Consider the following 15,922-nt stretch of genomic DNA (forward strand, 5'->3'; position numbering starts at 1 on the left):
ATGGGAATTCCAGAAAGAAAAAATGGAAGGAAAGAAATCATTTAAAAAATAATATAAGAAAATTCCTCTGAATTGAAGAAAGTTTTGAACTTTCAAACTGCAAAACCTATCCAGTGCCAAGCAAAATGTGTGAAAAGATCCATGCCTACATACTTCTAAGTGAAATTTCACAATTCCAATGATAAAGTAAAAGTCTTAAAAGCTTAAAGAGAACAAACTTGAGAGGATGAAACAAAAATATGGAATGATTCTGGCAATGGAATGATTCTGGCTGGCATCTAAATTCTTATTAGACTGGAGATTAGAGCCTAGAGCACAATGGAGACTGGAGGCTAGAGAACAATGGAGCAGTGGTTTCAAAGTTGTAAGGAAAATATTTTTGATCTTGAAACCTTTACTCAGCCAAATTATTACTCAAATGTGAGGGCAAGATAGAACTATTTCTGAACATGAAAGGATTCATGTTTACCACCCACGCACATACTATAATATATACATTACTTAAGGAGTAATTCAAAACACCACATGTACTCACCATCAAATTGGTTTCACTGATCGTCACCTAAGAGCACATTCGGAGTAACATTAATTGGGTGGGCAGATGTGGGGGGGGGATGGGTGTACACATACATAATGAATGCGATGCGCACTATCTAGGGGATGGACATGTTTGAAGCTCTGACTCAGGGTGGGGGTGGGGAGGCAAGGGAAATATATGTAACCTAAACTTTTGTACCCCTACAATATGCTGAAATAATAATAAAAATAAATAAATAAATAAATAAAAATTTAAAAAAGGAATAATTCAACAAAGAAACAATGATTTACAAGGAGAACGACGTGAGATTTTTTAAAAATGTTGCTTCTGAGCAAAGCCCAGAAAGAAGAAAGAAAAAGAATGATGACAAGAAATCAAAGACAATCCACTGGATGATGACTTTTGACACATTCTCCCCAAAGTCGCAGAGGCTTTTAGTAACTAATGCAGGATTTTTATTTGCTATGAATCCAAGCACAATACTTTGTTGTGCAGTGAATGCTTATATCATAATTCTGAAAAATTCTGACGTTTTTATTGTATTTAAATTTTTAGATCTGAAGACAAAACATAAATCATTTAATAATAGAATATGACAAAGCTAGGAGAGGGTAAATTATCTCCCCAGTTTTGGGAGAAGTCTTATTAAAGAGTAAGAATAGATTTTGAAGAAGAAGAAGGAAAAAAAAAAAAAAAAGACCCAGAAGCTTGCTAAAGGGAGTTACTTTTGGACAGTGATAGTAGGGGTAGGTAGTTTCTTCCTTTTCCATTTCTTTTTTTTATGACCTATTTAATTTGATTTTGTTTACCATGTACATAGACATAAATTTAATTCCTTAAAAAACTATTTAAAAAATAAATACAAGGCAGTCTCATTAATAAAGGGTATAATATTATACTGAATGAATGATTATATGACTCTATCAATAAAATACTGACCAAATGGAGAGAAATAAATACATCTATAGGTACTGACATTAAAAATTGTCCTTAAGTAAAAAAAATCAGAAATGACAATGGATAATTAGATGATCCTACCTATGTTAAAAAATTATATGAGTATGGTGTGTGTATATGTAAATGTTTGTAAGATGTTTCAGTGTTATAACAATTTACTCAAATAGTAGGAGCCTTTGAAGAGATTTCATTGTTGTAAACTATATTTTTATTATTGAGACAGGGTCTTGCTCTGTCGCTCAGGTTGGACTACAGTGGCGTCTTAGCTCGCTGCAACCTCTAAGTCCTGGGCTCAAGCGATCCTCCTGCCTCAGTCTCCCAAGTAGCTGGGACTACAGGTGTGTGCCACCATGCCGGGCTAATTTTTTTTTTCAATTTTTTTTTTTTTGAGTCAGAGTCTCGCTCTGTTGCCCAGGCTACAACAGGCTAAATTTTTAAATTTTTTTGTAGAGATAGGTTCTTGCTGTGTTACTCAGGCTAGTCTTGAACTCCTGGCCTCATGTGATCCTCCCACTTCAGCATCCCAAAATGCTAGGATTACATGTAAACTACATTCTAAATAAGCAGAATTCATAGGCCATTCTGTGGTTTCGTTTAGGTCTAGCCTAAATTTTTTACAGCATTGGATATGTAAGTCTGCACTACTTAACATTTTTGGTATTATTCTCAAGAGAGTAAGACAGAATTTCAATAATGTTTAAAATATTAACATGTTAATTATTCCAGCTGTTACCCAATCTGGCAAACCTCAGACACATTATTCACTCTAAATAGTATTTTATACTTGGAAAAAACCAAATTGAACCAAAAAAGGGGGGCCTTTTTTTAATTTTGAAAAAATTGAAAATATATAACAGCATAAAATTCAAGTAAGTTGGATTTCTGGCATTTAGCAACTCTAAAAACTAGTAACATTATTAACAGTCTATTTTTGCTTCAAACAACATTAAAACATATTTAGTCATGAGCCCTCTTTTTAATAATTTAGTTTTTTCTTACCAGGCTATTTTCTTTCCAGGCTTCTGGGAATTTGGGTCTCTGTTTTTCCCTAGACACAAGAACCTGCATATCCTCAAAAGTAGGATGGTTTCCAACCTCTGTCTGAAAAGCCATCTGGTATTCTGGTACAGATTCCCCTGTGTATTTGTAGAAAAGAATGATAAAATAAAATTTCCAGTTATCATAAATGATAGAATAACATGGGCATTGCTGATACCAAGTAAGCAAAGAAATTGTGTCACAATCTTTTTTTTTAAAAACCCTTTCTGGCACATATGGAATTACTAAAGAGACCCTGTTGTAGATTTAATGCATTATTAATAAAAAATTTACTTATAATAGTCTCAAATATTAATTATTGATAAATCAAATGGTAGTTTCAATGATGGACAAGTATTGTAAAATGGTTTCTAGTTATTACTAAATTCAGGGGGAAAAGATTGTTTATAAATTATACTTAATACTTGAAAATATTTCTGAATTCTGATTCTATGGGGGTTATGAGATGAGAAGAAAGTCTAGGATCTTGTACAACAAATATGTTTGTAGAACCAAACATAAGTGGGTGGGTTGAACAGGCACCATGTCTCATTATATGTCCTAGCCTCTATTATAGTCCAGCCAGATTGTATTAAATGTCATGAAAATTTTTATGATAGGAGCTGACACAGGGCTGCCATGTTGCAGCAGGACAGTAATTATGACACTGAAGATGTTTCACTATTTGATGCAGAAGAGGGGACAATTATTAGACCAAAACAATCCAAAATTAGACACCCATCATTTTTCCACTTATTCTTTCAAGTCGTGCAATTATGGTCTATTTTCTCTGTGACTTGCTCAGCAACAGCTTTATTGCCTAAATGGTAATAATTAACTTGTTGTCATGTGACTTTTGGGCACTGAAGAATGTCACAAGTAGACTAATGGTTGACCTACATTGGTAGAATCACATTGATAAAGATGGAAAGAGCCACTGGGTGTTTGAGTCCAGGAAGGGATCCCTTTAAGAGAATAAAACTGTTTCAGAGGCTGAACCAAGAATCTTTTGGTTAGGACCTATTGCCTGCCCAGTGCTGTGGGTGATATTTGCCTTTAGTGCCCTATTCTCCTTCAGAATAAAGTGGCTGGCAGTGATTATCATGGGTGTGGTGCTCCAAGGTGCTAACCTATGCAGTTACATCAGGTGTCAAGTGGGCAGTGGGAAGAATTTCACCAGCATGGGTACCTCATATCTGGGAAAATAGTTTTTAAAACAGAACACTGGAGATGGTTAGACTTCCTGAATAGAGGAAGACAGCTTATGTGTTTTATTAAATTGAGGAACATTTGGAGAAATTCTTGACTCTGAACCTTTTAAAGCTCAGTCTATGTTTCAACAAGGAATGTTAGGTTTGTTTTTCCACTTAACAATTTTATTCAAAAAAAAGAAAAGTAGGCCGGGCGCAGTGGCTCACGCCTGTAATCCTAGCACTCTGGGAGGTCGAGGCGGGAGGATCGCTTGAGGTCAGGAGTTCGAGACCAGCCTGAGCAAGAGTGAGACCCCATCTCTAGTAAAAAAAATAGAAAGAAATTATGTGGACAGCTAAAAATACATATATAGAAAAATTAGCTGGGCATGGTGGCACATGCCTGTAGTCCCAGCTACTTGGGAGGCTGAGGCAGAAGGATTGCTTAAGCCCAGGAGTTTGAGGTTGCTGTGAGCTGTGAGCTAGGCTGATGCCACGGCACTCTAGCCTGGGGAACAGAGCGAGACTCTGTCTCCAAAAAAAAAAAAAAAAAGAAAAGAAAAAGAAAAGAAAAGAAATTTTCTTTTTTTTTTTTTTTTTTTTGAGACAGAGAGTCTCACTTTGTTGCTCGGGCTAGATTGAGTGCCATGGCGTCATCCTAGCTCACAGCAACCTCAAACTCCTGGGCTTAAGCGAATCCTACTGCCTCAGCCTCCCGAGTAGCTGGGACTACAGGCATGCGCCACCATGCCCAGCTAATTTTTTTTTTATATATATATATATATTTTTAGTTGTCCAGATAATTTCTATTTTTTTTTTTTTAGTAGAGACGGGGTCTCACTCAGGCTGGTCTCGAACTCCTGACCTCAAATGATCCACCTGCCTCGGCCTCCCAGAGGGCTAGGATTACAGGCGTGAGCCACCACGCCCAGCCAAGAAAAGTAATTTTCAAATTAAGTTTTTATTTTCTTTCTATCAGTTTAGGCTAGAAAGTATGTTGTCACTAGAAACATTGTCAAAATTTGTTTTATGGTATACATATGTGCACATAGTGATGCAGTATCAATGTATCCCAAATTAATGAAAGTATGTTCACCTACATATATTATGGAGACCTTTGCATTTTGATTCGTAGAACATAGGAAGATGTTCTTAGTCTATCTCAAAGCTCTACGTGTTTACATATTATTTCTGTTGATTATTTTCATTCATTTTGCTTCCATGGTAAGAGTGAGCACTTTGCCTTATGTATGTTCAAAATAATTGTTAATTTTTAATATGTACTTCGTGATGGAATTTCTTAGATACACACAAGTAAAAACCAAATTCAGGCCCATGGTGTTACCCAGTTTCTAAAATTTTGTTTATTTTTATTCATAGTAAGTTGTTTACTTAAGGCACAATTAACATAAATGGAATCTTCATCATTTATGTTTAAGAGATTGCTGGTATTCTATTTATTTTATAGAAAGGATAGCCAGATTTTACTTTGGAACTTCCTGGGAACTCTTCAGTAGTCTTTGGGCTAGTAAAATCTATCTTTTATCACTAAAAGAACATTATTCTTATGTCATAATGAGAATAATCTTGGCATAATAAATGCCAAAAGGACATTTTATTTTATGAATCTTTTTTTTTTGCTATCATGGGGATATTTTAAATCATGCATTTGTATTAATAGCATTTCTTAAAGCAACATATGTAACTGTAAACTAAACCAATCTAAAATGCCTACAATCTGTAGGCATCTGTAAATTCTGTTGTAGGTACTGTAAACTTTATTGGAGTCTTTTAATCAGCAGATTATGTTGTGAATGTATTTGTACATTGTTAAAATATTTTTAAGATGTTTTATTTAAATGAATAAGTGTCTTTATTGGAGTGATAGCTCTGAAGGTGCAAAATTTATATAAAACTCTACTATTTACAAAGCAAAAAAATGTTTATGATAATGAGCATTTATGATGACAGAAAAATCAATATACTGATTTTTAAAAAATTCCTTTTACGTAACAAGCAATATTTAGGTTATAGATTTTTGAATATCATTAACTATTTATCTACTGTTTAGTAACACTATTCATTGCCAATAAGCACAACTAACTTATTTTACAAAATGTTATAAAATTAAATCTATGAATAAACATATTGAACAACACAGAAGACCCTTGAGACCAACACTTAGAAAACCAATGGCCTAGTGGAAATCTTGGCAAAGAAAATGAAGAAAAGACACGGAAATAGTGTTTACAAATAATTCCTTGCTTCCAATTCCTTACAGGGTCAACTCAGGAAACATTATAAGTATAGCTTGTCTCAAATGCTCAGAGGGTGCATAAGGAAAATAATGAATGCTAAAGCAATCAGAGACCAAGCTAAACACAGTTAAATAAGCTATTACTGGTAATTAATTAAACTGTCCTCAGATGAAAACCTCGAGTAATTTTTTTTTTAATTTCCTAATTCATATCCTTCTGCTAATAATATTTCTGAACACTAGATGGCAATGAACTAAAGGTTTAAATTGTTACATAAAAGTTGAGTTATTTAATATAGGTAGAGAAAGAAGATATAACTGTTTCACTTCAAAACACATCAGCTTTTGACAGTAGTTCTTACCTGGGAAGAGGTCTGTACATCTCATGAATATCTCCCAATAGATTAGTCCAAGTGCATACATGTCTACTTGTTTCAAGGCTGATTCACAGTCCCTCAGGTTCACAGCTCCTTCTAGCACCTCCGGTGCCATATATCTGATTGTGCCAACCTGATAAATTAGAGTGATATTTTTCAGAGAGTACAAGCATATTCCGAAGGGCACACATTAGACCAGAAGTTATATGTAAATTTCAGTAATAAATCAATGATGTTATTTGATCCCAAGCATGTCACTAAACATTTTTTTTCCTATAAAATGCCCTTCCTATGGCCAGGCACAGTGGCTCACTTCTGTAATCCTAGCACTCTGGGAGGCCGAGTCAGGAGGATCGTTTGAGGTCAGGAGTTCGAGACCAACCTGAGCGAGAATGAGACCCTATCTCTACTAAAAACAGATAAAATTACCCGGGCATGGTGGCATGCGCTTGTAGTCCCAGCTCCCTGGGAGGCTGAGTCAGGATGATCACTTGAGCCCAGGAGTTTGGAGATCTTTTGTGAAAGAAAAGAATATACTCAATTATGGCTGGGCGAGGTGGCTCATGCCTGTAATCCTAGCACTCTGGTAGGCTGAAGCGGGAGGATTGCTTGAGGCCAGGAGTTTGAGACCAGCCTGAGCAAGAGTGAGACCCTGTCTCTATAAAGAATAGAAAAATTAGTTGGGTGTGGTGGTGCACACCTGTAGTCCCAGCTACTTAGGAGGCTGAGGCAGAAGGATCACTTGAGCCCAGGAGTATGAGGTTGCTGTGAGCTAGGCTGATGCCACAGCACTCTAGCCCAGGCAACAGAGTGAGACTCTGTCTCAAAAAAAAGTCCTTCCTGAATAATTAAATTGTGATAAATTCATTTTTGAATCCTCTTCATCAATCAAAAACAATGACCTAGACTTTCCCATGTATATCAACACAAAAACACTTGTAAGACACAGTGAGAAAATTGTAAAACATTATATATACTATTTAATATTTTAAAATATTCACAAAAATATACACACACATATATATATGTATGTATATATATAGAGAGGGACACACACACACAAGTATGTGAATGCAGAAAAAAAGTTAGGAAAGGTATGTTCCATATTGTAATAGTGAGTATCAGAAGGTGGACTGTCCTATATCAAACTTGGTAATTTGTTTGTTTGTTTTGTTTTGTTTTGAGACAAGGTCTCACTCTATTGCCCTGAGTAGAGTGCCATGGCATCAGCCTAGCTCTCAGCAACCTCAAACTCCTGGGCTCAGGCGATCCTCCTGCCTCTGCCTCCCGGGTAGCCGGGACTAAAGGCATGCGCCAGGATGCACAACTCATTTTTCTATTTTTTATAGAGATGGAGTCTTGCTATATTGCTCAGGCTGGTCTCAGACTCCTAGCCTCAAGTGATCTCCCTGCCTTGGCTTCCTGAAGTGCTAAGACTGCAGGCGTGAACCACTACGCCCGGCCTCAAACTTGGTAACTTTACTCTTGCTTCAAAACTTAGTTCCTGAGTGGGTGGAATGGTTCACGCCCATAATCCTAGTACTTTGGGAGGGTGAGGTGGAAGGATTGCATGAAACCAGGAGTTCCAGACCAACCTGGGCAATGCAGTGAGACCCCTTCCCTACAAAAAATTAAAAAATTAGCTGGGCATAGTGGCATGCGCCTATAGTCCCAGCTACTCGGTAAGCTGAGGTGGAGAATTGCTTGAGCCCAGAAGTTCTAGGCTACAGTGAGCTATGATTGCGACACTGCATTCTAGCCTGGGCCATGGACTAAAACCTTGTCTCTAAAAATAAACATACAAAAAAAAAAACACCAAAAATCAGTTTCTACAAATTTCTTCCTAATGCTCATCAAAAGGACTTGCAATAGTAGTGATTTCCAAAATGAACTGATGAACTTTACAAAGGCCTTTATGCAACATCTTTTGTATTTCTTAATTTTATAATTCCCAATATTCTATAATTGGCAGTATATGAAGATAATTGTCCTATGCAGTGGATTTGTTAATGCAATTCACTATAGTTTCAAAGTGTTTCAGTGTGATAACTTTTGTTTACACTCACCTCACTTATGGCTGCATTATCTTCTTCCCCTGGGCGCACCAGTCTATTTCCAGTCAGCCTCATAGATAAGCCAAAGTCACTAATAACACAGGTTCCATCATTTTTCACCAGGACATTTCTGCTGTTTAAATCTCGATGGGAAATTGCAGGTTTATAATGATCTGTTTGGATAATTTCAAATATTTATTAATACTTAAAATAGCACTATTGTACATGAAATGAACATGCAGATAATAGGAACTACGTAAATACAGTATTTACTTATAATACTATAAAGATAGTATTATTTTTCTGACCATTAACTTTCTAATAATAAAAAAGGACACAAGAAATCAAAATTTCAATTCACATTCAATACTATTTTCAAATATATTTTATAATGTAACTCATGTTGCATGTATAGTTAATTAAGCATTAAACACTAAGCTGGAACTAACAGCCAACATGCTGCAGCTTCAATTCTAACATATATTCGTTTTTTTCTCTTTATTTGTAAGGCAGCAAAAGGAGGCAATCCAGAAAGGAATATTTGGTATAAACACCCCAAAACAGTCAGATTATCTAAGACAAGTACCAATGAAAACCTAACGTGGCTCCAAAATTTTTATATAAATCTTATATTGTTCTCCTATGACTTAACAGATCAAACCTGTGGCAGCACATCCCAATTCTGTCCTAAGGTTTAACCATGTCTCTAAGCCCACTTCAGTTTTTCAAATTTAACTAGAAATAGTTTTACAATGAATTAGAAGAACAGGTGGAAGGGCTGGTATCCCCCAGCAAGAAACGAAAACTTGTTTTCTGATTTTTAAGAAGCAAACTAGTGTTATACTCATACTATTACCTGTTTAGCCTTGTTACCAGACTACAGGACTCATGAAGGCAGAAAGAAACATGTTTTGTCTAAATTTAAAAGATTTGGCACAGAGCAGACACGTTTGCTGATAGAAACAGTGAATCTAACCTAAGCCCCTCACCAACAATGTTACATTATTTTTTTCCTTTCTATATGGAAACCTTATATAAACCTTACATTAAATAAAATCATAGCTCTGGAAATGAAAAAAATTCTACAGCACCAATTTCTGAAATTTGAAAAATCTCCCTAGGTATACAAAGAGATAAAGTAATCAGGGTTCATTGAGTATTTGTTTTTAGGCACAAATAGACTCAATATATAGATACATTACTTTCATTAATGAGGATTCAAATGCAATTTCAGCAACAATGAAACTGTAGACAGAGGACAAGGATTCCTTTGATATATAAAAAATTAAGCCAACAATACAATTTGAAGAAAAACAGGAAAAAAGTTTCTTCATCTAAGAGTTAATGAAGAGTTCTCATATCTCCCTTATCCACTTCCTGTTCTAGTCTTCTAAAGCTTGTATTAACTTGGCTACTACTCAATTCCTGTAAGAACTGCATTTCTTCTTCTTTTTTTTTTTTTTTTGAGACGGAGTCTCACTCTGTTGTCCGGCCTAGAGTGCTGTGGCATCAGCCTCATTCATAGCAACCTCAAACTCTTGGGCTAAAGCAATCCTCCTGCCTCAGCCTCCCAAGTAACTGGGACTACAGGCCTGCGCCATCATGTCTGGCTAGTTTTTTCTATTCTTAGTTGTCTGGCTAATTTCTTTCTATTTCTAGTAGAGATGGGGTCTCACTCTTGCTGAGGCTGGTCTTGAACTCCTGAGCTCAGGTGATTCTCCCACCTCGGCCTCCCAGAGTGCTAGCATTACAGGCATGAGCCAATATGCCTGGCCAAGAGCTGCATTTCTTACTCTGGATAAAACTACAACAAAAGTATATGTGGTATAATCTTGAGCTGATATTTATATAGGAAAATTTATGGAGACATTGGAATATGTTTGTGTACTAATATCAAATCAATATTTAAACTAAAAGATCGCATACTTTAGGGAAAACCAGACTAATGATGGGGAGAATGTGCAATGACTCAGTGAGGCAGCCAGAAGGCAGCCAGTATAGGGTAGTATACTTTCTGCTATTACTAAAAAAGAAAGAGAAAAGAATTAAAAAAAAAGGAAGAAGAAGAAGAAAGAAGAAAGGGGGGAGGAGGAGGGGGAGGAGGAAGAGGAGGAGGAGGAGGAGGAGGAAGAAGAAGAGGAAGAAGAGGAGAAGGAGGAAGAAGAGGAAGAAGAGGAAGAGGAAGGAAGGAGGAGGAGGAGGAGGAGGAGGAAGAAGAAGAAGAAGAAGAAAGGGAGGAAGGGAAAGGGAAGAAGAGAATGAGGGAGGGGAATAAAAGAGATGAGACAGGGACTCATCACCAACGCAAAGGGGAGGACTACTGACTGCCATTTTAAGAGAAGTTTTCTGATACTCAAAGAACTTCTCAAAAAAAAAAAAAGAAAAAGAAAAATGACAGAAGTTTTGCCTTTTAAGTTCCCTTCAGTATTCATTTTATTTTTGTTATTTGGGTGTGGAGTGGGGAGGGGTGTGTGGAACACACAATGATTTTGCCCTGGGCAGAGCACGGCACTGGGCAAATATCTCAAAGGAAAGCACAAGATATTATTTTAATTATGTTTTTTAAAAATCTGAGCAAAAATAGTCTCTGTGGATATTTACACACACATACAAACTTAAATATTTTCAACTTAAGATTGGGTTATCAGGACATAACCCCATTGTAAGTCAAGGAGCATCTGTACTTAGGAATATTTTTTAAATAATTAGGCAAAACTATAAATTCAATAGCTACTATACTTATATGCAACAGTATTTATATATTCAGTTTTTTAAAAGGTAACTATTTAGTGATAACATTAGCTAATGTTTAATAATAACAACCCTGTTTAAATAAAACTCATATTTGATGGCAAGCATTGTTTTCAGCCAATATTTGACTTGAAATCTTGCTGAATCATGCAAATCTGGAAAAGGGGAATTAGGATAGTATTTTTTAAGTTCTATACTAAGCCAGCTTATTTTAAAGGAGTTATAATATTTAAGAGTAGGGGAACACAGTCTGATGGTTAATGTGCTAAAAAGCACTAAAGCAAGTACATCAAGTTGCTGACATAGGCAATAACTTTGGTCAATACTGTATTCAGGAAAAGCAAGACGTCAAAGATAAATGAACTGATAAATTATTCAGGAGAAATCATACATATATATATATAGCATCAGCTAGAAAAGATGATCCATACTATTTTACAACAGAACAAAGATCTAAGAAACTGATACATTACTCTTCACTAAAGAGGTCAGAGAGCCTGAAAAAATAACATCAGAGCTACAGTATGACAAGAAAATATGGTAAAGGGCGACAGCTTAAGAAAGCATGGAGACAGAATTATCACAGGAAAGCTAAAATGGGGATGCCTGTGAAGTGAGGTGTATATTGAAACAAAGTGAGAAAACAAATGTATTAAAGAGATGCTTTGAACTATAGTTATGACAAGAAATTTTATAACTACACAATTCTAAAACACTGGCAAAGACTGACTACCTACCATGCATTTTCCCCTTTCTTCTTAGTAACAGAACCCAGTATTATTTGAGGCAGCAATGCACTCAGCCAAAACGAACAAACAAATTGTATTCCCAGCCTCTTTTGCAGCTAAGTGTGGACTAAGTTCTGGGAAACAAAACATAAGCAAAGGAGTGGGAGGTAAAAGGCAATTCCTTTTATCTCCTGTTCCTTTCTCCTGGTGACTATAATATAGCATGACAGACGATGAGGTGACTTTGAAAATGAAAGCCATATATAAAGGATGGTGTAGAAGAAATACAGGAGCCTGAGGCCCTGATAATACCATGGTGCTGCAAACCCAATCCTAGAATGTCCCGCCCTAGATTCTCTCATGAGAAAGAAACAAATTTCTGTCTTATTGAAGCCACTGTTATTCCATCACCAACCTCCACTCCACTCTGATAGGTTTGGCCAAACCTAATGCTAACTAACAGAAATACTGACTTATAAAAAGATACATTTTGTTTTATAATAAAGAGCAACCCATGGAATAAAGAGCCATATGATGTTAAAACTAAAGAACTAATAATGCATTAAAGTTCATTTAAATAAATAAAATAAGTACAATGAAAATATAATATAGCCTAGCTAACAGATTTTTAACTTAAGGTCCATAAATGGATTTCAAAAGGTCTGAGAGCCCCCTAGAATCAAAAGAACATTTTCTAAGTATGCCCACATGTATATGTTTAGAGGAAGAATGTTCAGAGTGTGAACAAAAATTCTTCATGGACGATAATCAAATTCTTAATGAGATCCATGGCCCCTTTAGAATCTTAAAGTTCTATTTCTCATTCTTCCTGTTACATTTTAAATATATTTCCTCATGTTAGATCTTTCAAAAAATTGGCTAATAATAAATCTCTAATATAAATTATACTTTACTTTGAGGATATGATTAAGATTTCCCTTTGTGAATTTTGAACCCACATGAGTGTCATTCATCTTCTACTCACTCTCTTACCTCCACGTGGTAATTCAGTATGAAGATAAGCCAGTCCTCTAGTCACAGAATGAGCCAGACGGCAAGAGCTTACCCAGTCACTTGTATGGAGACTCAAATACTTGCACAGAGATCCCTATATAGAGGAAAAAATGCCAAAAAAAAAAAAAGTAGAATTAATTTAACATGAAGAGGTAAGTTAGCAACCTTATAAAGAATTTACATAGGCTAGGATTCCATGAAGATCTAATAAACTACTACATTTTGGAATCTTGAAAGAGTTAGTAAGATATTTCTATGTGTAGACAGAAGAGGAAAGGATGGAAAGGAAAGGAGAATTTAAACAGTATCAATTTTTATGTTTCTAATATTAAAAATCATGAGTGGTTATTTCCTTTTAAACAATTCCTTGATCTATCAAATTAGGATAACAAATATCTTAACCAGTAGAAATACAAACTATATTATTATGTTTTATAAGTAGAAAACAGAAGGCCTTTGTAAATATATATGTATCAGTGCTACTCAAAGTGCTTATCCACAAACTATTACCAGTCTCTGATGAGATAAGGAGCTTGCACCAGAATGAATGTCAAAGTACTACTCTCATCTCTGATGAGATAAGGAGCTTGCACCAGAATGAATGTCAAAGCAAGAGTTTCATTGAGAAACTCTTGCTATCAAAAAAAAAAAAAGAAAGAGAGAGAGAGAGACAGAGAAAGAGAAAGGAGAAAGCTGAATACATAGTACAATCAATGATGCAGTTGATTCACACTCTGGTGTGAGACCCTTATTTCATTAAAGACCATTAATAACCAGTTTTTGAATCAGCAATGTTCTCTCTCTATTACAGTGGTCTTCCTGAAAGTCTGATTAACACCTAATATAAATGTCAGTTTATATTTTATGAAGAACTTACATTGGGATAATACTCCATCACAAGCAAATACTCCATGCGTCCATCTGCAGTGACTCTCTCATCTCCAACTATAAAGCGAGCAATGTTGTCATGTTCCATCAAAGGCACTCTGTAAATGTTTTTCTCGTTGATAAAATTTTGACGGTTTGCAAAGGAAAACACTTTTACAGCAACTGGACGCTCATCCAAGGAACCTTTATATACTGCTCCATATCTACCCCGGCCAATCAACTGGAAGTGTTTTAAAGAAAGCAAGGTATTAATTCACATCACAATTGAACAAAGTTATTAAACAACAAAGTACAAATCTATATGGTATGCCACAGCTCTCTAATATCTGCAGTTTATTCCATTATCAAGAAAATAATAAAGTCCATATCTGCTATAACTGAGGAAACTCCTACCAGACCTAGCTGGCCCATAGATAACAACTATAAACTCTGGACAAAATTTTTTAAAAAAAGATCTAAAGGCACTAGAGAATAAACAAAAGCAGATAGATCCTGAGAGGTGTCAAGGCTTAGAAGAAAGAAATGGCACAAAGTGAGCTACCCATTTTTATGGCTTTTAGCCTGAGGGCAGGCTGAAATCAGCACTGTACAGTAGAGCTAAAACTGTGATAGGAAATCCATAATCTTTCTGGTCCTGAGAACCCAAGGACATAATTTGGTGCAACCATAGCTGCTGAAAAGTAAGAAGAGAATCCCGGAAAGGAGAAAGTCAGAGGGGGAAACCCAGTGAATACACAGAACAGACTTCAGCTAAAGATAAAATAACTGAACTGAAATTTGAACTTCTTCCCAAGAGACAAGTTTGCACTGTGTGTCCGACCAAGTTAATTGCTTACTAAAATAAACAACAAAAATCAACACACTTTAGAAGAACATAACAGCGTCCAGGGTCTCCACAACATAATAGTCACAATATCTGGGATACAATAAAAAATTACTCAACACAAAAAAAGAGCAAACATAACCCATTCTTTTCATTTTAGCTTTCAGGGATTTCTCTCACTTTCTATTGAAACAGGTTAGGGATTTATGATTATTTATTTAAGGATGTGTGTTATATGTCATTCACTATTTCCAGGTTAAAATTTAACATACAAACTGTCCTTCATTTACTTATTTATTTATTTTTAGAGATAGGGTCTTGCTCTGTTGCCCTGCCTGGAGTGCAGTGGCGTGACCATAGCTCCCTGCAGACTTGAACTCCTGGGCTCAAGCAATCTTCCTTCCTTAGCCTCCCACGTAGATGGGACTATAAACATGTGCCACCATGTCCAGCTAATTTTTCCTTATTTTTCAGAGTTGGAGTCTCAGTGTGTTGCCCAGGCTGGTCTTGAACTCCTGGCCTCAAGCAATCCTCCCATTCTGGCCTCTCAAAGTGCTGAGATTATAGACATGAGCTACCATGCCCAGCCCAGACTATCCTTCAAAAAGGTTGTATCAATATATAGTTAATTCAGCAATGTTTGAGAGTGTTTCTTTCCATCCTGGATAAAATTCCATGGTTTGTTATTTCTTTTATCCTAGTAAATTGGATATCTTATTGTACATTTATTAGCCACACTTAACTTCTTTTGTGAATTAGCAGTTCATTTCTTTTGTCCATTTTTTATGGATTATTTCTTTCATATTGATTTATATAGCTCTTTATCAAGCCTTTTCTTAAATACTGAAATACTTTTTCAAGTTTGGCTTTTAACTTTGTTTATTGTATTTTTCTCCCATAACAAGAAGTTCTTAAAATATAGTCACATCTATTATACCTATTATAATATTTAATAGTCTCTGGTTTGCAATCATGGTTAGCAAGTCATTCCTAATAAAGATTGCAAAAACACTCATCATGGTAAGACTTTTAACACAGCTTCTGATATGTTACCAAATGAAACTTAAATTCTGTGGGATATGTAATAGCAATATGTAGCTATAAAATATATAATCCGTGCACAGACAAGGAATATTTGGCATCTACTACTCAAAGGTCATTCACTTTCTAAATATACTTTCTTTAATAACCCCCTCCTTCATCATTTTCTTATCTCCTTATCCACTTTACTTTTCTTTATAGCACTTACTACTACTTGAAATTAAATTACATATTCATTTACCTGTTTGTAGACTTCCCAACTAGAA

The 15,922-nt window shown here is 35.6% G+C and overlaps 1 protein-coding gene and 1 pseudogene across 1 annotated transcript in view; one reads left to right on the top strand and one right to left on the bottom strand.

Annotated features, from left to right (window-relative positions):
• BMPR2 (bone morphogenetic protein receptor type 2) overlaps positions 1 to 15,922 on the bottom strand; it is a 123,096-nt gene that overhangs the window by 13,743 nt on the left and 93,431 nt on the right. The window contains exons 6-10 of the mRNA XM_045559705.1: positions 13,782 to 14,012; positions 12,884 to 12,998; positions 8,424 to 8,584; positions 6,343 to 6,490; positions 2,495 to 2,631 (exon numbers count right to left, since the gene is read on the bottom strand). Coding sequence (XP_045415661.1) covers positions 2,495 to 2,631; positions 6,343 to 6,490; positions 8,424 to 8,584; positions 12,884 to 12,998; positions 13,782 to 14,012 — 792 coding nt within the window. The remainder of the gene's footprint in view (positions 1 to 2,494; positions 2,632 to 6,342; positions 6,491 to 8,423; positions 8,585 to 12,883; positions 12,999 to 13,781; positions 14,013 to 15,922) is intronic.
• LOC123643873 lies at positions 3,163 to 3,780 on the top strand (annotated as a pseudogene).

This window comes from Lemur catta, chromosome 8 (assembly GCF_020740605.2).
Source record: "Lemur catta isolate mLemCat1 chromosome 8, mLemCat1.pri, whole genome shotgun sequence".
Lineage (NCBI taxonomy): Eukaryota > Metazoa > Chordata > Mammalia > Primates > Lemuridae > Lemur > Lemur catta.